Here is a 24061-nt window from a genome sequence, read left to right as displayed (position 1 = left end):
TTGACATAATAATTCATAGTGGGAATTGAATGGTATATAGAGATATATATACATGATTCATCTAAATTTAATGGTTTTCTTGGACCTAATGCACTTCCATCTTGAGAGCTCTACTCGAGAGATCGAAGGGTTACTTGATGGGCGTAGGTTTAGTATATCTCGAGAGAGAATATTAAATAAATTTGTGAAAATCTCAGCTTATGGGAATAACAATTAGTCTTGGATAATTGGACCCATTAATATTCATTACATTGGTTAGGTGGACCAAAAGTCCTAGCGATTTCATCATTGCATATTCTGTTAGTGATTATATTTGTTTTTATTTTTTTTGTTCCAGTCTTTATTTTCAGTAGTTCTTGTTTCCTCAAATCTAAATTTCGACTGTCCAAATAATTAGGGAAGACTGTGATTCTAATACTTATTTTGTTAAATCCCCGTGGGAACGATATTATTATACTACTTGATAACTAGTGCACTTGCTAGGATTATATTTATAGCTATCAAGTTTTTGGCGCCGTTGTCGGGGATTTAATCCTAAAATAATATTAGAATTTGTTAACCTTGATTAATTTGGACCTTTTATTTCTATTATTATTTTTTTATTCTTTTTCCTTTTATTTCTGTTATTATTTTTATTTTTATTTTTATTTGTTTGTTCAAATTTTTTTTGTTGATTCAGATTTACTAGTGCATGACACGCACTAGACAGGAAGGGTTAGCTGAATTCGATCCAGAAATTGAAAGGACCCTTCGTTTGTTGCAAAGGGCCAACAAAGGAAAATCAAGAGAAGAGGTTGTTATTTGCGAACCAGCCATAGAAATAGAAGGAGAGATGGTAGAAGGAAATCGCACCCTCTTGGACTATGCTTGTCCAAACATTGATGGGGCGACATCCAACATTTGCAAGCCTACCATCCATGCCAATAATTTTGAAATAAAGCCTGCAATAATTCAAATGATCCAAACTAGTATTCAGTTTAGTAGGTTACCAAGTGATGACCCTAACGCACACATTGTTAACTTCCTTGAAATATGTGATACATTTAAACACAATGGAGTTAGTGATGATGCAATTAGGTTAAGATTATTTCCTTTTTCATTGCGTGATAGAGCTAAAGATTGGTTCAACTCACTCCCTGCAGGAAGCATCACCACTTGGAATGATTTAACCCAGAAATTTTTGGTTAAATAAATATTTCCCACCCTCCAAAACAGTAAAATTAATTAATGATATTACCACTTTTGCTCAATTTGAGAGGGAGTCCTTGTATGAAGCATGGGAACGATTCAAGGAAATGCTTAGGAAGTGTCCTCACCATGGGATACCAACTTGGCGACAGATTCAGACCTTTTACAATGGTATTAACCCCTCTAATCGATCTATTATTGATGCAGCCGCAGGTGGTACGATCATGAGGAAAACATCGGAAGAAGCTTATGACCTAATAGAGGAGATGGTGTCAAACAGCTACCAGTGGAGCAATGATCGAACCAATCAGAGGGGAGTACACCATACACCATCTAGCATCTCATGCGATTTATATGGACAAATAGGACATGCCAATTCTGATTGTCAATTAAATAGTCCTTTTATTTCCCGTGAGAATGCTAATTTTATCTCTCATGCTACCAGGACAAATTATAACCCATATTCAAATACATACAACCCAGGGTGGAGGAGTCATCCCAACTTCTCTTGAAGCAACAATCATCAAAAGGCACCCATGGGATTCCAACCACAGCCGCCTCCACAAGAAAAAAAGAGTAATTTGGAAGAGATGATTTCTAAGTTCATCAATGCTACTGAAGCAAGATTCCAAAGCCATGAAGCATCGATTAAGAACTTAGAAGTTCAAATGGGGCAAGTTGTGAGTATGTTATCAGAGAGGAAAGAAGGAAGGCTGCCCAGCAACACATAAAATAATCCCAGAGAGCATGTGAATGCCATAGCCTTAAGAAGCGGGAAGACAATCGGCGAAGCCCCAGAAATTGACAAGAAAGCTGAAATGGCCGATTTACAAAAGGAGAATGAGGGAAGCACCCCTAAACTGAATTTACATGAAATTAAACTTCCTATCCCCTACCCTGGAAGAGTCTTGAAGGCTAAATTAGATAGACAATTTGAGAAATTTTTGGAAGTGTTTAAAAAGATCCATATTAACCTTCCTCTTCTTGATCTATTATCGCAGATGCCGAAGTATGCTAAATTCCTGAAAGAGGTAATGTCCAACAAAAGAAAGTGGGAGGATGGTGAGATGGTAAAACTAAACGAAGAATGTTCAGTAATTCTTCAAAAGAAATTGCCCCCAAAGCTTAAGGATCTAGGGAGTTTTTCTATACCTTGCACCATAGGGAATACTGAATTTGAAAAAGCTTTATGTGATTTAAGTGCTAGTATAAATTTAATGCCTTATTCTATTTTTGAAAAACTTGGACTGCATGAACTAACATCTACAACTATTATCCTGCAATTAGCTGATAGAAGCATTAAATATCCTAAGGGAATAGTAGAAGATGTTTTTGTCAAAGTGGGCAATTTTATTATTCCTGCTGATTTCGTTGTGTTGGATATGGAGGAAGATAGGACAATGTCGTTGATTCTAGGGAGACCTTTTCTTGCTACTGGTGATGCTTTAATTGAAGTGCGAAAAGGTCTACTTACCCTTAGAATCAATGGTGAAGAAGTGGTGTTCAATGTATTTAAAACCATGGAACACCCCAACACAATTGAACATGAAATTTATGCAATCGATAGCATTGATGTTGGTGCAGCTGAATTAGATACATCTAAATCAGAAGACATGCTGAAAGTTGCACTTAACAATAGTCCTACTCAATTGCAACAAGCAGAGCAGAAGTTTGTACTGAAATCAGAATTGCGAAGTTTGACTTCTGAGCCACATTCTTTTGAAATTACAATTCATAATGCATATTTACCTCCATCTCACACAAAACCCCTCCCATCTATTGTGTAGGTCCCTATTCCAGGTTTAAACCCACCTATGAAGGATGAAAGGGGGAAACATCGGAAGTTAAAAACCAAGTGGGGTGGACCCTTTAAAGGGGCTAAAGTATTCCCTCATGGAGCGATCGAAATACATAATGATGATAGGAATACAATCAAGGTAAATGGACAGCGGTTGAAGCATTACATCGAAGGAGAACAACCCACCCACCATGGGTCCGTTCTCTCCTTGAAACCACCATGAAGGAAAGGTGAAAGTCAAGCTCATGACTTAAAACAAGTGCTTGTGGGAGGCAACCCATTAAGTTTGTTCGGTTTTTTTTCTTTTTTCTTATGAGTGTGTTTTTCTCTTTTTAGTATCTCACATCTGCAGGATCTCAACAAGGCATTCAGAGAAGTCCTCTTAAATCTCTCTCCTTGTTCTTTTGATGCATTCCATACATTGAGGACAATGTATATCTTAAGTGTGGGGGAGGAGTAAGGGGTTGATAAAATTTTTTCGAACTCTAGCATTCCTTGATCATCACTTTTTAACCTTTCCTTTTGAAATTTCTACTCCTTAGAGACTTGTTTTTGAATGATTGCAAACCACCCTGAATCATGTGCTTAGGTGGGATAGACAGGAAAGGATGCAGGCAAATCTAGCTGAAATTTTTGTCTATGGAAAGTATCTCAGTAGTTTGAATGATCAACGGGCAAGATGCAATAGAGATTGGACCCTTGTGAGCATTTGGTTTCTAACGGACAAACAGGGGTTGATTATTCTAGAACTTGTTTTGTTAGGCATGTTGAGACCACGATAATGAGTTCATGTATTGGAACGTGTTATCCAAAAAAAAAAAGGAAAAAAAATTTGTAAAAAAAACTCATGCGAGATGGAGCATAAAATGCACTCACACCGAGAGAAAAAGGAGCTAGTGTGAGATGGAGCATAAAATGCACTCACACTAAAAGAATAAAAGGATGAGATGGAGCATAAAATGCACTCATCTGTAGATCCCAAACCCTAATTCACCTTTTGATGCATTGCACTCATGATAAGTGGTGGAGATGTGATACATGAGCAAGCTTATGGTAATAACATTCCTTGTTTCGTTCTGAAGAATCATGAGAGGGTATTTTTTGAATCTTGCCACATGTGATTATGAAAACAAAAAGGGCTTACTCTAGCCCTAAATTATTCATGCGAAGAGATGCCTGTTTCCCTTGATTGTCGATCTCACTTAGGGACATGAGGATTGGCGATTTAAGATTATTCTTGGACAAGTTAAAAAGGAAAAGAAGTGGACGAAGCGAAGAAAATGGATGCTGATCAAGGCTTGCAGGAGGACAAATACCCTGTTGAGAGAAATCCAAAACAAATCTTTTAGTTAGTTTGTTCTTGTTTTAATTTTGTTTTGAGATTTGTCTTGCCCGAGGACAGGCAAGAGTTTAAGTGTGGGGGATTTGATGAGAATAGAACTTATCATATTTTTATCCCCAATTATTCTGTATTTTATACTAAATTAACATCTAATTGGACTCATATCTCTTGTATTTTGGTCCAGGGTATGAAAGAAGGATCAAGAGCAAAGAAAGACAAATCGGATGATTTTTCATAGTTTCGATATTGTTCAGTGATTTGGGTCTAACTCGCGTCTCCGAACTCCGAATGGGTTGATTCAAAATCCACTGGAAAGATAAGAGAAAAATCCACAACTTTCATGTTTTGGGCTTTCGCAGATTCGGCCTGCATCGAAGTCAAATCTGGGCCCGAAGTCGGGGCAATTTCATAGGAAGGCCCAATCCGCAGCTGAAGCCCAACTCGCAGAAAAGCCTGGCTGAAGCCCAATTAGCAGAGGAGGTCTAAGCAATTTCCAGAAAATCAACAATCTGCGCAAATCGGGTAGAACGCCTTCTGCCCATTTGCGCAGTTTCAGATCTGGCCAATTTCGGTTCAAGATTTGAACCTGGCTCTAATACCACTGAAGGGATGAGAGATCCATCATATGGATGACTGAACCCTGCTGGTAGGTTGGGCGAATTTTCAAAAATTTCTCTCTCTCCCATGTGGGAATCACATTTCCTATTTTAGAAAATTACATTTTCAATGATCAATCTTGAACCTAGACCAGACCAGATCTGAAACCAAAAGGTAGGAGAGGGATATACCTGATACGGAGTAGTAGTAACCCCCAACGAAGGTGTTCATGCCCAAGGAGAACCGAATTCTTCAGTAAGAACTCGATGGAGAGTAGGTGAGCACAACTTCTGATTATCTTTTCTCCCTAAAGATAATATCAAGAACTTTTCTTGATCGCTCCTATAGGTGGAGATCGAACTAGTTGAGGCGGCAAGAGCAGAAAAGGTATAAATCTGAAGTAGTCGAACTGCAAGATTTCTTGGGGCTACAAACTTTTCTGGTATTATACTTAAACTCGTTATTATTATTTGCTCCATGCCCCCCCCCCCCAACCCTGGTCTATCGGCTCTACTCATCCCAAATAGATATGATATTTTCCAAATTTAGGAATACAAATGAAAGCCTTTTTGTTGAATACATAGAGAGTCTAGCTTGTCACGACTTGATCATGGCCTTAAGAGGAATTGGTCTTGGCCAAAAGAACGAAAGATGCTGGCAAGCATGGAGCAATCGCCCAAAGGGGTTCAGTAGAGTGGTCTAACCCTGGGTCAATCTTTAGAGCTTTTTCCATGCTCAATAGAGAAAACTTGGTGCAAATCAGGGTGATAAAATCCACTACTAGTCTAACTAATGAATTGAATTAATTCCTTGCAAATATGGCTGCCCAGAGAATTGATAGTTGCTAAGAGAGAGGGCCGAGCCATAATGGATCGATGTGGCATAGCGTCGAAAGCTTCAAGCATAGTTCTGGGGCTTCTCCTATACCCCGCCTGGCCGCCTATATGGAGGAAGATTAGGTGGGGAAAGTTGTTAGAAATTGAACAGGTAAAAGAAATTGGGAGAAGTACCGATCAGCCCAGCTCAGAATTTACTAGCCACAAAGTACATGGGGAATGCATCCTGACCGTGAATTGATGCCAAATTCATGGGCAGGATGTGGTTTATAGAGAGGGAGAGGGCTACTCGTAGAGGGTGGCTGGAATTCAGAATTCTGCATCGTGTGTATTCGTACTTTTCCCAAAGAAATTTTTGTTCAGTTACGTACCTATTAAAAAGCGAATAAATCTCAGTTCCAAGAAATCATATCTTCTACCAAGACATTTACTGAGGAAGCAGAAGTCCTTTTGAAAGAAGCTATTCAGGAGCAGATGGAGCGTTTTCTACTTCACGAACAAACATAAAGAAATTGATCACTCTTAGTACAAGGTACAAGGAGAATCATTGATAAACGTCTCTGATTCAAAAAAATATCTGATTTGAACCTATACCAAAGGTTTAGAAGACCTCTGTCCTATCCATTAGATAATGGACGCTTTTCATTCCGATTTTGTTCTGTCGCATTTTTCCTTTACTATCTTATCTCCTGGTGAAAAAAAAAATCAGATTGGACCGGAAAATCCGGGAACTGGTCACCTGATCAGTTCTGTTTTCTTCCAAAATCGTTTTTTTTTCTTAAAATCATTGATTTTGGTCAGTAAACCGCTGAATCGGTCGGTTAACCGTTCGAACAGTTTTGACTGTTTTCCAATTTTTTAATTTTTTTTTAAATTTTTTTGTCAGAACGGGCCGACCATTCAAATCAAATAGTCGGACCGTTCAAACCGATAACCAAACCCCCGATTCGGTCACTAGTTCGTTTTTAAAAACCATGGATAGAATTTAGGGAATAAAGATGCGTATTCAAATCAAAGATGCATGTATCATAATTAAATTAATATAATAGGGAGCGGGTAGCGGGAATCGAACCTGCATCGTTAGCTTGGAAGGCTAGGGGTTATAGTTGACGTTGATTCATCATTTTTAACGTCTCTAATTCAAAACCGAATGGATAGATTAGATTCCCATATCTAAGGCGTGAACAAGAAAAAAAAAAAAGACCCATAACATCTATGTTAGCTTTTTTGTCTAAATGCATCCAAAACTCGCTTTCTAGATGATCCCTCTAGAAGAGGGGGATTCGAACAATCCTTCTAGTTACTTCGTTCCCTATTTCCACTTGTGAGAATCCCGAGGAAAAGAATTTTATTTCTACCGAGCGGAAACAATATGTCGGTGGCTCTAGTAAACCATTGAACGTTCCCATTGGCATGCATCCAATAGGAATTGAACCTACGAATTTGCCAATTTTTAACCAATCAGCCATAGATGCTTAACAGGGATCGTTGTACATCGTGAATAACTAAATTCTAATTGAAATGAAATCTTTAGGAGGAATCAATGAAACAACATCAATTCAAATTTTGGATCTTCGAATTGAGAGAGATCAAGAATTCTCACTATTTCTTAGATTCATGGACCAAATTTGATTTAGTGGGATCTTTCACTCACATTTTTTCCACCAAGAACATTTTATGAAACTCTTTCACCCCCAAATTTCGAGTATCATATTTTCACGCGACTCACAGGGTTCAACAAGCAATCGATATTTCACGATCAAAGGTGTAGTACTGCTTGTAGTAGCGGTCCTTATATATTGTATTAACAATCGAAATATGGTCGAAAGAAAAAATCTTTATTTGATGGGGCTTCTTCCTATACCTATGAATTCCATTGGACCTAGAAATGATACATTGGAAGAATCTTTTGAGTCTTCCAATATCAATAGGTTGATTGTTTCGCTCTTGTATCTTCCAAAAGGGAACAAGATCTCTGAGAGTTGTTTCATGGATCCGAAAGAGAGTACTTGGGTTCTCCCAATAACTAAAAAGTGTATCATGCCTGAATCTAACTGGGGTTCACGGTGGTGGAGGAATCGGATCGATAAAAATAGGGATTCTAGTTGTAAGATATCTAATGAAATCGTAGCTAGAATTGAGATCTCATTCAAAGAAAAAGATATCAAATATCTGGAGTTTCTTTTTGTATCATATATGGATGATTTGATCCACAAGGACCATGATTGGGAATTGTTTGATCGTCTTTATTCGAGGAAGAAGCGAAACATAATCAAATTGAATTTGGGACAGCTATTCAAAATCTTAATGAAACACTGGATTTGTTATCTCATGTCTGTTTTTCGTGAAAAAAGACCAATTGAAGTGAAGTTTTCTTCAAACAACAAGGAGTTGAGTCAACTATTCAATCAAATGATATTGAACATGTTTCCCATCTCTTCTCGAGAAACAAGTGGGGTATTTCTTTGCAAAACTGTGCTCAATTTCATATGTGGCAATTCCGCCAAGATCTCTTCATTAGTTGGGGGAAGAATCCACACGAATCGGATTTTTTGAGGAACGTATCGAGAGAGAATTGGATTTGGTTCGATTGCATTACCATTAATAATGAGGATTCAATATCACACATTGATCAATCAAAGAGAGATTCAACAACTAAAAGAAAGCTCCATTCTTGAGATCCTTCCTTTCTTCAAATGGAACGAACAAAGATAGAATCAGACCAATTCCCGAAATGCCTTTCTAGATATTCCTCAATGTGCCAACTATTCACAAAACGTTATTCATCTGCTTTCGGAAGAAATCGAAGAACTTCTTGGGGATCCTATAAGATCAATTCACTTTTTTCCCTAACAAATGGTCAGAACTTCATCTGGGTTCGAATCCTACTGAGAGGTCCACTAGAAGTCAGAAATTGTTGAAGAAACAACAAGATGTTTCTTTTGCCTCTTCCATGTGATCGCAAAATAAAGAAATGGTTGATATGTTCAAAATAATTACGTATTTACAAAATACCGTCTCAATTCATCCTATTTCATCAGATCTGGGATGTAATATGGTTCCGAAGGATGAATCGGATATGTACAATTCCAATAAGATTTCATTCTTGAAAAGTAGCAAGTTGGAAAGTAGTAGCTTGTGGTGGGGGGGGAGGGGGGGCAATTGGGTGGATTTAGGTCAAGCTTCGACCCAATTCATCTAACCCACCAACCCATTAATAATCCATTTTATATAAAATTAAATGGGTTGGGTTGAACCCAAACCCGCCTTAACCCAACCCATGAATATTTAAATCATTATACAACAGAAACAGAAACATAAATTGTAAAAAATACAGAAATTATAAAAACATAGAACATGCACAAAAAAGGAGAATATAAATATGGAAAATAATTAAAATTGCAAAAATATAGACAATATTATAAAAAACACAAAAGTGAGAAATTAATATAAATTACCAAAAAAACATAAGAAAGACTAGAAAAACATAAATTGCAGAAACATGAAAAATGAACAAAATTATAAAAATTATAGAAAATATAGAAGCCCACCAAAATAACATAAATTGCAAAAAGATGAAAACAAAAGTTATAGAGAAAACACAGAAATGTAGAAAAATAACAAAAAATACTGCAAAACATTTCAATACAACAGATAACAGAAGTTGCAAAAGAAAATATAACAAAAATTACAGAAAAAACAAAGAAAAAAAAGAAATTACAAAAATATGTATATAAATTTCAGAAAATATAAAAATTACAAAAAATAACAAAAATTATAAGAAAGTATAAACATTTCCAAAATATAACTGTAGAACTTCAATTACATTTAGAAAGGGACTGTGAAAAAAATAGTTGAAGATAACAAACACGATTTGAAGAAAAAGAAGTGAAAGGACATACCCATTGGACCTGAAAAAATAAAAGAGATATGGATAAAGAAATAATGGTCTCTTGTCGTCTGGATTTTACTAATGCGGTGACATCACTTTTGATTTTGCCGATGAACTTGAAGAAATAAATCCAGATTCATGGAAGGATGCCCTGGTAGTTTTGTGAGCTCATTACTACTTTGTAAAATTAATCCAAACATTAATTTGCAGGTTGAAAAGTAGTAGTTTCCGCATGTCTGAAGCACCTCACACTTTGTTCGGGACCCCTTTAGCTTTTGACAAACTATGGCAAAGTCTGCACTCCCTCGTCCATATTGTTGCAACTGGACGAAGCTAAAAATGTAAAACAGAGCATAACAGAAATAAACGAATCAGCTCTGCGTCATCATTGTAGCAGCTTTGGTTCACGTATGGAGGGATCACCACTGCTGATTAGTGTTGGTTAGGGTTTGGAATTGGAGAGAAAGAGAGAGAGTATGAGGTAAGGCAGGGTTAGAAAATCACTGGCTGAGATCTTCAACCATGGATTAGGCTGTGTTTACCAAACATAGCCTTAAGGTTCAGAGACGAAAAAGAAGGAAAGAAGTAAAAAATCAAAAAATGAAAATTCCTAATCTCTTAAGGATACCTGTGACACCAACTTGCTACTAACCCAGCACTAAAAAATACAACCCAACCATTAATAAATGGGTGAGTTTAAATTTCAATGGGTTGGGTTGGGTTGGAAGTTGCCACTCCTAGCAGCTCCTCTTTGATTGTGTTGCACAGGCCCTGCCATGAGACACCTAATAGAAGAAGCGCCTTCCTATCCATGCAATAAATGGGAGTTACTTCTATAGCACCTTGTGGCACGAGCCTTATCTTTGTGTGTGCCAGGCGATGCCACATCCTTCTTATAGTAGAGTTATGCCATTCTTTTCTTCCTTCGTTGCTTGAAGATGCTAGCTGGGCCGCTTCTTTTGCTGCCCTGTGCCCCACCCAAACCAGTATAGAGATGGGATTTGATCCTTCTTAGTAGAGTTATGCCATTAAGCGACCAAGCTCAGACTTACTTTTTAGAGTAAATTAGAAGTTGACTAAGTGCTATTTGGAGGTTTCTCGTCTGCTCTGTCCAAAGCCTGCCACACGGGATTTGATCCCAAGTTTTCGCTACAAACCAGCTAGACACCTTAACAATCAATAAACCAGTTGGCACCTTTCTTATATATATATATATATATATATATATATATATATATATATATATTGTGTATTTTTATATTTTTCTTATGTTTCCATTTGGGTTGTATTTTACTTGGCCACTAAAACAGTATAGGATGTTTTAGCAGCACCATGTCTTAATTTCCTCATTCTCCCTTCTGCAGTGAAAGCTGAAACTGGAGTGTATAGTCCGACCGACTGGCAGCATCCAGTTTATCCAATTCCTGCATCAGTGGATCAACTTTGAAACTCATTGGATGGTCTGCTAATAGGTTAGCTCCCTGCACTTCTGATGGATCCTTAATTGTTCCGAGTGACCTAGTACCAGAATTCTTGGCCATCACAAACTATACTTCTCAAAGCTTTTCAGTTCCAATAAAATTCCAGAAAATTGTTGATCCATCATTTTCAACTAAGAGTGGCAAGAAAACCAAACTGAAGGAAAAAATGAAACTCTTGATGGCACTGGGTTTTTAAATTAGGCTCTGGCAGCGAATATCAATGAACATTAATTGCTACCAATGGTTTATGGGGATGATCTTTAGACAGGTAAGGGCAACCTTATGATGAGCTGGCCTTCCATGACACTGTAAAGCAAAAATCCACAAGCAACGTACAGTTACGACTCAATTGTTGCAATGAGAGGATATGAATAGCACCAGTGGCATAAATTGAAAGTTGGGAATTCACCTCTTGACATAGTAGTAACAGAAGTCAGCCAAAATGAAGGTCTGAATAATTTCTGAAAGGAAAACAATTGGTAACCACAGGTACCCAGTTCCGAGGAAGAATAGATATGATCCACGAGTTTCAATAACCTGCATGCATACATGGAATTGAATAAGACCAACTATATTAATTATTAACCATGGTACTTACACAAGATTAGTAGTAAGAGGCCCTGTAGATGAGCACAATGATGTTGGGAAGCCTACAGGTACTGAAGGACAATGAGAAGCATTTTCATGACTTGTGACTATCAAATTATAATAGTCATAGTTTGGCTGTTGTAAAAGACTTCCTAAAATAGAACACCTTAGGTACCTAAAAGGCATGACAATAATTATATTTGACTGCAAGTAGCATCACAATGAAGTGAAATTTTCTCTTTTTTCCACTGCTATTTTCTTAATGTTATTTCTTCATAAGTAAATTTTTGGGGCTGAATATGTCAAAAGTTCCTTGTATCTTTTCTTCATTGTTGTATATCAATGTCATTTTGTGACACTATTATGCAAGACAAAGCCATGTCAAGATGGAAGAACAGAAGTAGCTTTACTCCTTGTTCCACGTCCATGACAGGTAAATGAATGAAACTAAGGGGTGCTCTTATGGCCCCACCTCATAGTTTACTAGGCCAAAAGTAAGTGAAACAAGACGGCTTCAGAACATTTTGAATTATCAGGATTTTAGGAAAGGAATGTGGTGAAGACTGAGAAGTCCAGAACAATGTCCATCAAACTTAATATAAGGATCATCTTACTAGACTGACTTATATATTCGGAGATCTCCAAAATTTGACTCAAAAGTGGTCTATCCCACCTCAGAATGGCAACAAGATGCACATAATAAGAAGACTGCTAACTGCACTTTCATTCAAACACAGGATATTTCTAAAAACTGTATAGTGTACTTATCGTGGGCATCTGCATGACACATAATTCACAGTAAGCTCATGTCCTAACATCATACATCCTTAATATTTCTTACCCGAAGGATCCAATGAGCGCAGCCCAAAAATCTTGCAACTCCCAATGCGAATACATAATGGGCAGTAAACGGTTCAACCATCTAACACATTTAACCATGAAATAATATTACTCATTTTGGAAAAGTTAATAATTGAATTAGAAGCTTAAACAATCCATTGGCATTCAAACCTTTGCATTCTGCATAAGACGAAGTTGAGGCAGAACTGACACAGATTCCATGTAAACACAAAATGCCCAAAGCACTCTGTTGATAATCAAATGTTTTGTATAAGGTTTTACAATTAGTGCAAGGATAGCAGAAGGAACCGCCTGCAAGGAACAGATCATCATTTAGCATGTGCAAGAAAAATAAAATTATTATATTCCTTTGTAAGTTTCTCTTTATGCAACAGAGGCTTTTCTTTATAATGTCTTTGGGTGGAGAGAAATGAATTTACTTGGGCTCAGTTTGGGAATAGTGCAAATACAAATATGTTTAATGTAAATCTTGTATATGGTACTTCTAGACATTGTATTTTCACTGTACAATATCTGTATTTGTACTCTTCCCAAACTAAGCCTCAGTTTGGAAAGAGTACAAATACAAATATGTACAGTGCAAATACATAGAAAATACAAAGTTTTGCACTACATATTTGTATTTGTACTCCATAAGAAGCAACACCATTGAGTACCATGGCCCTCCTTGCTGGTGGCATCTATATGGCACAAGTGCAGGCTGATCAGGATGCAATGTTTTATAAAACCAATCAGGTTCTGTCCAAGTGATGGCTCAATAATTCAACCCTCTAGGTCAAATGAGTCAACCCATGATGCCATAACTTAATAAAATATAAAAATACAGAATATAGAAATTATAGAAGTTTTTCAGAAAAATTGAGCACGTCTCTAATATATATTCATCATATTAAACAAAAATGAGTGTGACAAATGGTAATTATAGTTAATAATGATAAAAATGCCTAAAAATACAAAAATGTAAATAACGTTCTAACACATGGCCCGCTGACCAGGTCAAACTGTTCAGTGGTTCAACCATATGGGTCACTGACCTAGTCAACAACTTTCTGCAAATAAGTGATTCAGAGGAGAAATAGATATGTGGCTAGGTGATGGGATGACTGGTCAGAACAGCCAGTACTACCGCAGGTTGAAAACAGTCAGGATGAACAATTTAATGTATGCCAGAATGAGATCCCTCGAAAAAACTGCTGACCTAACCATGTAAACCAATAAAATGCAGGGTAACAATAAGAATTCCTAAACTCCTGGGTGGTATAAGTAAAAAATAAGGATTTCTACTATCCTGTCCTGACCAGAATTTGTCAGTGTTAGAATTTGAGTACTCCATATTAGAGCTCATTCAGAGAAGCCCTTGGAAGAAAGTTTGATTGTTAACAGTAATGATAAAACCTATATTATACTTTTAATAATCTATGTTACTCAGTTACAGCAGAACAAGGCTAGACAATGTGCTAAATATAAAATTTACACATCTAGGCATCATGGCTAATAATGCTGCCAAGAGATCAAGCACCTAGACCTAAAGAGAGAGAAAACTTTCTTCAGTAAAATCAAGCAAAGTTTACAATGAAAAGCTATTTAGTCAAAATCAACCCTGAACTATGATTTATATACCATTTCAGAGAATTGACAAAAGCACAAATTGCAAATAATCCAGTGAGTTGATACACAATTTGTCATTACCAAATAATATATTGGAAAGTTGTCAAATTCCTTGACATAGGTGGACTTCAATTTGAACCGTATCATGTAAATAACCCAAAGAGTTGAGATACATGTTGCAACATCAAGCACAGTATGAATATCACCTTCCATGACAAAACTGCAATACACTCTTACAGCTAGGAATATTGCAGTTATCTCCTGTGTTTTCAAGGATAGTCCTAAACAAAGCATTGATGGTTAGTAACATGAAAATGTAGGTACTAAAACAATGTGATATGGATGAAAAATTTATGATGCAGTAAAGAACACAATTTAATGTTGCACCAAGAGAAGGTCATCTGAGGTTATGCTGCACTCTGATATAAAAAATAGACATTGGCATTACTTGGCTTGCCTTCCTATCATAAATAAAACCTAAGACTTTATTTCAAAAGAAGTTACCTATAAAAGGATTATTCTTAACTTCAGAACAAGATTGACAATTCCTAGAGATTGCTATAACAAAGGCACAAGAATATCCATTTATTTGCCTAGCATGCATGAAAAACAGAAAGCATGCATATAAACACATGAGCATGTTTGAAAACTATAATAAGAAAACTAAAGGATGATAAGTTTTATCATAAGAACCTCAAAAAGTTACACATTACAGAAAGATGACTCTTCCTCTATAAGAGTAAGACAAGGTATTGAAATGCATGCAACAAAAATTCATAGCAAAATAGTTCTTTTAGACCTAAACAGTGATAGGTTAGTCTTATAGGTTTATATCAAGATTAAAAAAAAAAAAAAAAAAAAAAACTAACTCTGGAGTTGGTTTAAGTATGCAGTATCATTGTCCAAGCTAATCATGAGTCCTGTTGTGTTATCTAAAGAGAAGTGCAGGTATAAATTATCGAATGGGGGGATAATACCAAGTGAAATAAAAGTTATGATAAGATTGTGTTCAATGATTGGAAGGATAACAAATCTGTTCATTAGGATTAGCATAGTCCTGACATAGGTATAAGCTTCTTGTCTAGGAAAATACACTTAACAATATAAGAACAAGCTGAATTTAACTGAAATTAGCTAAATCATCCCACACAATCATGGAAGATATGAATTTAAACATTTTACTCAAAAAACATTTCTTTATTAAATTGCAACGATATGAAATTTTAGGCCTGTTGTAAAATAAGAATTCCAAATTGAAATTCAAGATTCCCATACCATCAATCTTTTTTTGCTTCTAACCATTATAATTTTAGTGTTTTCTTTTAACTTGTTAAGAAAATTCTGGTAGAATTTTGTTGCAATTCAGTAGTAAAATTGTACCATTCCATTCAACAAGACAAGAATATACCATAGAATATGGATTGGATGGTATTAAAATTCCACAGTTCCACTGTGAGAAAGACAAACAAATTCGTGTAGAAGATGACGTATATTTACAAACCCTGATCATTCAAAGAAGAGGAAGTATAAACATCACTGTGTTCCTTATAGATGTTCCAAGAGGATCCTTTTGATACCTACTGACCCCAGAGGTTTTAAATAGGATTTATGCACAACCAGGTAGTTTATGACAGATAGGGGGTAGTTCAAATAGGAAAACAGGATCCTTTGGGTCCACTTGGTATACAAAGATTTAAGCAAAATAAGCACTGAGCTGAGTAATTAAAAAAAAAATAACAGAGCTGAGTAATTTTACCTAACTGCATAACTGGGTAACAAAGGCCCATTCAAACATGAAATAAGAAAAAAATTATTCTATCAAGGCAATGAAGCTAAATTCTGTGTCTTTTTAATTAAAACAAAAAAGGAAAAGAAATACTGTACAATACTTTATATTGACTACTGTTTTCTAGTAACCATGTCGATTCTAACAAGAAACTCAGATACAAAACAGAAATTGTATTAATCAAATCCAAAGAGAACAATTTATATATCTCCCCCTTCTCCAAACCCACCAATCCCAATATCTATCACAAAACTACTCAGACTTTTTTTCATGGTCATTCTTTGATTTTATCTATTAATTAAGAGAAAAAGACAGAGCCCAACAGAAATTCAACAAAACAAGAAAAGCATTAGCAAGCCCAAACACTGAAACATTCTATAAGAAGGGGGTGGAGAGAGAAAACAGAGCATAAATACCAGAACAGCTCTTCTGTGTAGTGAGCTTGTATATCAAGACCATGATCCCCGCCCAATGAATCGCTTCAGAAGCGACGAAGAAGTGGTTGTGATCCTTAACGAAAAGTTTCAGAGCGACCAAAGAACAGATCATAGATACCACAGCCAGGAAAATCTTCACCTTCATCGACTGGCTTCGAACCCATCTGAATAACACGCTTACAGGAGAGCTCCTCCTCCTCCCCATACCTTCTTGACTCTTCTTCTTCTTCTCTCCCCAACAGAACATAGAGCTTCAGAGAGAGAGAGAGAGAGAGAGAGGGATTGAGCAGAAAAATAGACAGAGGTTTTGGTTGTTTTGTTGTCGAAATGGCGAGGACACGAAGAACGCATGCAAATGATGCAATGGTAGAGTAATACGATAAGAAATTAATAAATTTAGATACGAAAATTTGTTAATAAAGTAAATAATTCGCCAATAGTTTTTTGACACGTTTTCTAGGCATTTAAATAGCCGTTTTGGGTGTTGTTTTGTCTTTGGTTTGACTTCTGACTTTTTAACAGTTGACACCTCGGAGTTTGGACTCTGTGAGAGTGTGGTACTGGTATACTTGAATATATCAGGTCCTACAGAGAAGACTGTAGACTTCTTCAAAACCCCTCGGATTGGAATCTTTTAATATTGGATTAGATCCAGGTCCAGATGTACATTTACAGTTCATAGATCTTGTTTCAAAAACGTCGGATTGGATCGTTTATGATTTCATATAAAATACTAATCGATGGTAAAAATAGAGAATCAGGTGGGTCCATCAATCAAGTGGATAGATCAACAACTTCAAATATAATGTAATATATAATAATAACTACAACAAATAATAAATAGAAAACATAAATAGTAGCCATTGGATTCCACTTTCCACCAACCAATGCCTCTATCTCCAGATTCTAGTTGCTGGTTTTAGACCATCTCATGTCCTGGACCAGTGGCCCACGTGATCACAGAAAAAGCCCATTTCAATGTAACGTGGAAGAATGTCATCATGGGCCGGGCCCAGGCCCGGGCCTTGCTTAGCACCACGCATGAGTTGTACAGTGGACTCTAGTGGAGGAGTGAATACAAAATGTTGTGGTAGTCTGAGTTGCGTTTGACTTCATTTAGAGTTGACCTCTTATACAGGAGAAGGAAATCAGGCTAAAGGATCTATTCACCTCGAGTGAAATCAAAACTTGGAATAGAGAAAAAAATCATGGACCCTCTGACGTTTGGATAGTATTAAAGCGATTATCATACCTATAATCCCGAAGAAAGATCAAATAATTTGGAAACTAAAATTGGGATGATCCGAAATCGGCCAAATAGGATTGGATTATCATCTGATTTATTTGAGAATAATCCCAATTTTAAAATTTAATTATTTCTTAATTGAGAATAATCCCAATTTTAAAATTTGAAAAATGAAATTATCTCCCAAAGTAGTTTTTTTCCTCTACATCCTACTCAATAAAAAACTATTGACTAAAGAGGGACTCTATAGATGGGGAATGAGCAAGGTTCAAAATATCACAACACCGCATTGATCAATACGTATATCGAATCTCTTGTCATTTTAATTTCTCTTTCATTAATTAGTCAATTACTCCAAGGCAAATTTAAATTTAAATATGAATTTTAGCGCCTAATTCAAATTATTTCATTAATTCCTTTAATTAATGATCCCCTCTCATTAATTTCATTTTGTTAGTGTAAAAACTTAAAATTTTAGTTATACCAAGACTTAAACCTTAGTCATTTGATTTTAAAATACAAGTTCACCAATGAGTCACACATATTTGTTTGCTATGATTTGAAGGGATGAGAAATCCATCATATGGATGGCCAAACCCTACAGTTAGGTTGGGCGAAATTTCAAAAATTTCTCTCTCTCCCATCTGGGAATCACATTACCTGTTTTAGAAAATCTACATTTTCAATGATCAATTTTGAACCTAAACCGAACCAGATCTGAAACCAAAAGGTAGGAGAGAGATGTACCGAATACGGAGTAGCAATAACTCCCAACGAAAGTGTTCACACCCAAGGAAACCTCCAAAGACTACTCCCATTGAAGATGACACAGCATAGGGTGGAGCAGAATCAACGGATTCTTCACAAGAACCGAATCCTTCAGCAAGAATTCGATGGAGGGAATGTGAGCACGACTTCATATCATTTTTTCTCCAAAGACTGATATCAAGAACACTTCTTGATCACTCCTACAGTGGAGATCGAATTGGCAATGGCGGCAGTAGTAGGAGGGCGCAAGAGCAGAAGATGGCGATGTCTTACTATAACTGTCTTCTCTCTTTCTGTGATCTGAGATCTATTGTGATGAGATGAATGGAGGTTCGCCCTCCTCCTCCTTTTATAGCCTTAAAGAGAACTCCTAATCTCATTAGGAGTTTCCTAATCCAAAACTGTATTTGGATCAGGACTTCTCTTTAAGAGATAAGGATAAGCCCTTATCTTATCTGCAGATCAGATCAGTCATCCTAATCTTATTAGGAGTTTCCAAATCTAAATCTATATTTGGAATTGGACTCTCTGAGTGGATAGGGATAACTCTCTATCCTATCTACTGATCCAAATCTCATATCCGCCCCCTTCTTTAACTAATCAAATTAGACCAATTTGAATTGGGCTTTGGGCCCATTAAGTCCATGTGCTCACTAACCTTCCAAACTGCTGCCCAGTTGGGTTTCCTTGTATGGTGTGAACCCAAACAATGATCTACACATCAGCCACATGGGTTTAGCCTAACATCTATTACAAGGCCTGGCCGAATTCACTGTTATGGATAGTGAACCCCTGAGACCATCACCATGGGCTCTTAATGGACCCAACACTTACACTAAGTGGTCCTTGGGCCAAGCCACCTTATAAAAACCCAGGGACTGTGGGTAGATGCAAGATTAGCCCATCAGGTATTACCCTCAATGGTTTTACACTTAACCTCTCAGCTCATAATGATAAAACACTACCCGACAAGAGATGACCTCTCCCTCGGCTGCAAGGAACAGTGTTGCACTCTCTACTCACATGGATCCCGGGAATTAAAACCTTTTGCAAACATTTTAGAAACCATAATATATATGTATATCTTTATATAAATATATTTTGCAAAAACAAATTTCAACTATTGAAATCGGCTGCCGGCAGCTTTGGTTTCCATCAGAGAGAGTGCATCCCCGATCATTACCTTTGTCCGACAAATGGGCTGATCCTGTCACTATGATCACCCACTCAAATGAATTCTCAGACTATCCCAACATACCCAGGTTTTGACCCCCTCTAAGGATCTCACTGATTGGCATATCAAAGATAGCCCAATCCGACATCTAATGCAGTATCATAATCGAGTCTAGGGGTCAGGTGTAACATTCCAGTTTTGCCCACTAATCACCAAGGTCCAGGGAAATACTGGAATTCTGGTCTGGTTCGGGGTTTCAAGTAAACCTACACAGCATGTACCTCGGGTATTAGCCTGGCAAGTGAGACAGACTACCCCTACCAACTTGGGGGCACATCAGTGTCAACTTTAGCAGGATAAATCTCCCCAGACTTACCCAATGGCTGTGAATATTTTAAACAAACACGAGTCTCATATGTGTCTAGTTTAAGGGTATTACACAGAAACATACCATAATAACATGATTCAAATATGCACTTTATTCATTTACAATAAGTGTCATAAGGTACATCATTCTGATTGGAGTTAAGGGCATACACTGTCTAACAGCTCCCACTTGCACTTAAGTCCAATCTGGTATAAGCCGGAGTCCCATACTTTCCACGTGTTTCATAAACACTTCCTGTGTCGGTGGCTTAGTCAATGGGTCTGCCACATTCTCCGCTGATGCTACCTTTTAACATCTCCCGTAGATCCAGTGTTGTCACACAACAGTGGAACGGGTGATGTGTAGAATTCCAAATTCCATAATGAACACCTTCATTCATTAGGCAACCTCATTTATGGCAATGTGTTCAACTTGGGTTGTGGACTGTTATTCTTACTACTTAAGACCCCTATTCGCTGACTTTCAGCAAACAACACACGATCCTATCGTGAAAATGTACTCAAATGTAGACTTTCTATCATCGGTATTAGTATACCCCTAGATTTGTAGTGAGCTACCATCGAATACCAGACAAAACTCTTTTGTCCTTCGAAGGTACTTAAGTATATTTTTCATAGCAATCCAGTGCTCCTGCCCTGGGTTGGCCAGGAATCTTCTTACCACACTCACTACCTGAGCAATGTCAGGACGAGTGCACAACATGGCATACATGATGCTCCCTACGGCTGAGGCATAGGGAATGTCCTTCATGCCCTCAATTTCCTCGGGAGTCATGGGAGACATGGCCTTGGAGAGAGTGACTCTATGCCTGAAAGGAACATTTCCTTTCTTGGAGTTCTCCATGCTGTATCTTTTGATTATCTTGTCAATGTAAGCAGATTGGGATAATCCTATTATCCTCTTCGATCTATCTCTATAGAGTCGAAGACCCAGTATATGGGAGGCTTCTCCAAGATCTTTCATGGAGAATTGCAGTGAAAGCCACACTTTCACCGTAGTCAACATTCCTACATTATTCCCAATGAGCAGAATGTCATCTACATACAGAACCAGGAACGTAACCTTATCTCCACTGGATTTCCTGTAAACACAAGGTTCATCTGAATTCTGCTCAAAGTCAAACTTTTTGACAGTAGAGTCAAACTGGATGTTCCAACTCCTAAAAGCTTGCTTAAGTCCATATATTGATCTATTTAATTTACATACCATGTGTTCCTGACCCGCAGCTATGAAACCTTGCGGTTGCTGCATATAGATATCTTCAATAAGATCTCCATTCAGGAATACAGTTTTGACATCCATTTGCCAAATTTCATAGTCATGGTATGCTGCTACAGCTAGCAGGATCCTAATGGATTTAAGCATGGCCACCAACGAAAAGGTTTCCTCATAATCAATGCCCTCTTTCTGAGTATACCCTTTCGCCACAAGACGAGCTTTGTAGGTCTCAACCTTACCATCGGGGCCCTTCTTCCTCTTATAGATCCATTTGCAACCAATGGCTTTTACCCCATGGGGCGGATCTACTAGAGTCCAGACTCTATTGGTCTCCATTGAGTCCATCTCAGCTCTAATGGCATCTACCCACTTCAAGGAATCTATGTCCAACATAGCTTCCGTATAAGTCACGGGATCCTCCTCACTGGTCATAGCTTCTACCAGGTAACTACCCTGGTTATAGCCGAGACGAACCGGAGGCCTGGAAACCCGGGTAGATCTTCTAGGTTGGTCACTACCTGGAACTTGTGGGACATCTCCCACTGACACTAAGCTTTCCTCATCAAGAACAACTTCTTGACGATGATTGTTCAGGATGTAATCTTCCTCCAAGAAATGGGCATTTTGACTACAGAACACCTTCTGTTCTCTCGGGTCATAGAATAGGTAACCCACAGATCCCTTGGGGTAGCCTACAAATAGGCAACAGCAGGTCTTGGATTCCAATTTGTCCGCACTCGTTCTTTTAACGTGTGCTGGACAACCCCAAATCTTCAAGTGTCTGACACTTGGTTTCTTTCCGGTCCAAAGTTCATATGGTGTATTTGGAACCGATTTGGTTGGAACCGGTTCAGCACGTATATCGCAGTCTCCAATGCGAAACCCCAAAAGGATGTGGGCAACTCTGAGTGCACGAGAAGTGACGGGACCATATCCAATAAGGTTATATTCCTCCTCTCTGAAACACAGTTTAGTTGTGGTGTAGCAGGAGGAGCTAATTGTGATACTATCCCGTTGACCTTCAAGTAGTCCCTGAATTCATCAGAGAGATACTCGCCACCTCGATCCAATCGAATGGTCTTAATTTCTCTCCCTAACTGTTTCTCGACCTCTTGTCTGAACTCTTTGAACTTTTCAAATGATTCAGACTTGTGTCTCATCAGGTACACGTAACCATACTGAGAATAATCATCGGTGAATGTAATAAAATACACGTACTGGTTACGAGTCCTAATACTCAGGGGACCGCATACATCAATATGTATAAGGTTAAGCATGCATGTACATTTTTCAGGCTTACCGTTAAATGGTTGTTTCATCATCTTACCCTAAAAGGCAAGGTTCACAAGTGGAAAGATATTCTACAGTTAGAAAATCCAAATGACCATCCTTTACCAACCTTGTGATACGATCTATATTAATATGGCAAAGTCGGTAATGCCACAGGCACGTGGGATTAACTGTATCACGGGTTCTTTTCTTGGGGATATCAACCAACGTAGTTTCAGCTATGTTAGTTTCCAGAGAAGGATGGAGAACATAGAGACCATTCTCAAGTTCTCCGTATGCGATGAATTTGTTATTTCTTTTAACAGTAATCGTATTACTGAAAAGAATAGAATATCCATTCGTACACAATTTTGAAACAGAAATCAAATTTCTTCTCAAATTCTATACATAAAGACAATCTTTTAGTACAATAGATCCTTCTTTGAAAAATAACTCTACGGTTCCTATAGTCGTAGCCGCAACACTTGCAGAAGTCCCCAAGTAAAGAGTTACTTCTCCATCACTCAGTCTTCTGCTTATCCTGAACTCTTGCAGTGAGTTACACGCATGAGTCGATGCCCCAGAGTCAATACACCAAGAAGTAGAAATTACCAACAAATTGGTTTCTATGACACATGATTCAAAATTACCTTTCTTGGATTCCAGGTATTGAGGACAATTCCTCTTCCAGTGGTTGGTCTGTTTGCAGAAGTGACAAGCATTCGATGCTCTGTCCTTCTTCTGCTTCTTGGACTTTGTGGCTTTCTTCTTGGGCTTCTTCTTTGCCTTCCTCTTTTTCTTGCCAGCTTCAACAAGCATAGCAAGAGGTTCATCCTTCTTAATCAGTTTTTCGGCCCTCTGCAACATATTGTTGAGTTTCTAAATGCTGACATTCAGCTAGTTCATGTTGTAATTCATGATGAACGGATTAAAAGAAGGAGGGAAAGAAATCAGGATAGCGTCTACCTTAGTGACATGGTCCAACCCGGATCCAAGAGCCTCAAGTTCATTGATATAGTCCATCATCCGAAGACAATGGTCATGAACCTGCTGGCCCTTGGACATCTGTGCGGTCATGAACTGTTTCAAGACCTTTTGCCAAGTAGAACGGTTCTGCTCTTCGTACATAGTCTTTAGACTGCCCAATATGTCCTTGGCCAGCTCGATCTGATCGAACTGCCTCTGTATCGGATTGTCTAGGGAGGCAATGATATAGCATCGGGCCAGGGAATTTTTCTCTTCCCACTCTTGGTAGTCCCTCCTACGGGCCTTAGAAGCCCTATCACCCAAACGCTCCGGGGCAGGGTTTTTAGCCACCTTGTCCAACTTCTCAGAAGTCAAGACCAACATAAGGTTACAGTACCAGTCAGCATAGTTTGGTCCTTTAAGTTTTTTGTCATTCAACAGCTTTGCAAATTGTCCGTTTGCCATTTCTAGTAAAAAGCAAACATCAGTCTACAACCTAATTTGATTCATGTTATTGATAAGAACGAAAAATATCATATTTTTCTCCCTTAATAATTAGCCTTTTATGTTTATTTTATGCCCAAATGCACTCATAATTCTTATATTTTGGTTTAAGGC

At 37.7% G+C, this 24061-nt stretch overlaps 1 protein-coding gene and 1 non-coding gene across 2 annotated transcripts; both read right to left on the bottom strand.

The window, feature by feature from the left end:
* Positions 1–1217: 1217 nt before the first annotated feature.
* LOC148803245 (small nucleolar RNA R71) lies at positions 1218–1324 on the bottom strand. Its single transcript, XR_016081607.1, has one exon. It is a non-coding gene; the product is annotated as a small nucleolar RNA R71 (small nucleolar RNA).
* Positions 1325–11206: 9882 nt separating this feature from the next.
* Positions 11207–16765, bottom strand: LOC104589932 (uncharacterized). The gene is made up of 6 exons (XM_010248411.2): positions 16394–16765; positions 14273–14472; positions 12734–12874; positions 12564–12644; positions 11544–11671; positions 11207–11440 (listed from the first exon to the last, which is right to left on the bottom strand). Exons 1-6 carry the CDS (start codon positions 16659–16661, stop codon positions 11395–11397), a joined length of 864 nt encoding a protein of 287 aa, XP_010246713.1. The 5' UTR covers positions 16662–16765; the 3' UTR covers positions 11207–11394.
* Between the last annotated feature and the right edge of the window lie 7296 nt (positions 16766–24061).

The sequence above is a fragment of the Nelumbo nucifera genome, chromosome 1 (genome assembly GCF_055504915.1).
Source record: "Nelumbo nucifera cultivar China Antique chromosome 1, China Antique-T2T, whole genome shotgun sequence".
NCBI lineage: Eukaryota > Viridiplantae > Streptophyta > Magnoliopsida > Proteales > Nelumbonaceae > Nelumbo > Nelumbo nucifera.
Note: the sequence above shows the minus strand (reverse complement) of the source record. Positions and strands in the feature narration are given on the sequence as shown.

Coding starts and splice junctions, on each gene's coding strand:
- LOC104589932 (XM_010248411.2), bottom strand. CDS start 16,661: ATGTTCTGTTGGGGAGAGAAGAAGAAGAAGAGTCAAGAAGGTATGGGG. Junction 14,473..16,393: donor TACACAGAAGAGCTGTTCTG/GTATTTATGCTC, acceptor TGCTTTGTTTAG/GACTATCCTTGAAAACACAG. Junction 11,441..11,543: donor TGTTACTACTATGTCAAGAG/GTGAATTCCCAA, acceptor TTTGCTTTACAG/TGTCATGGAAGGCCAGCTCA.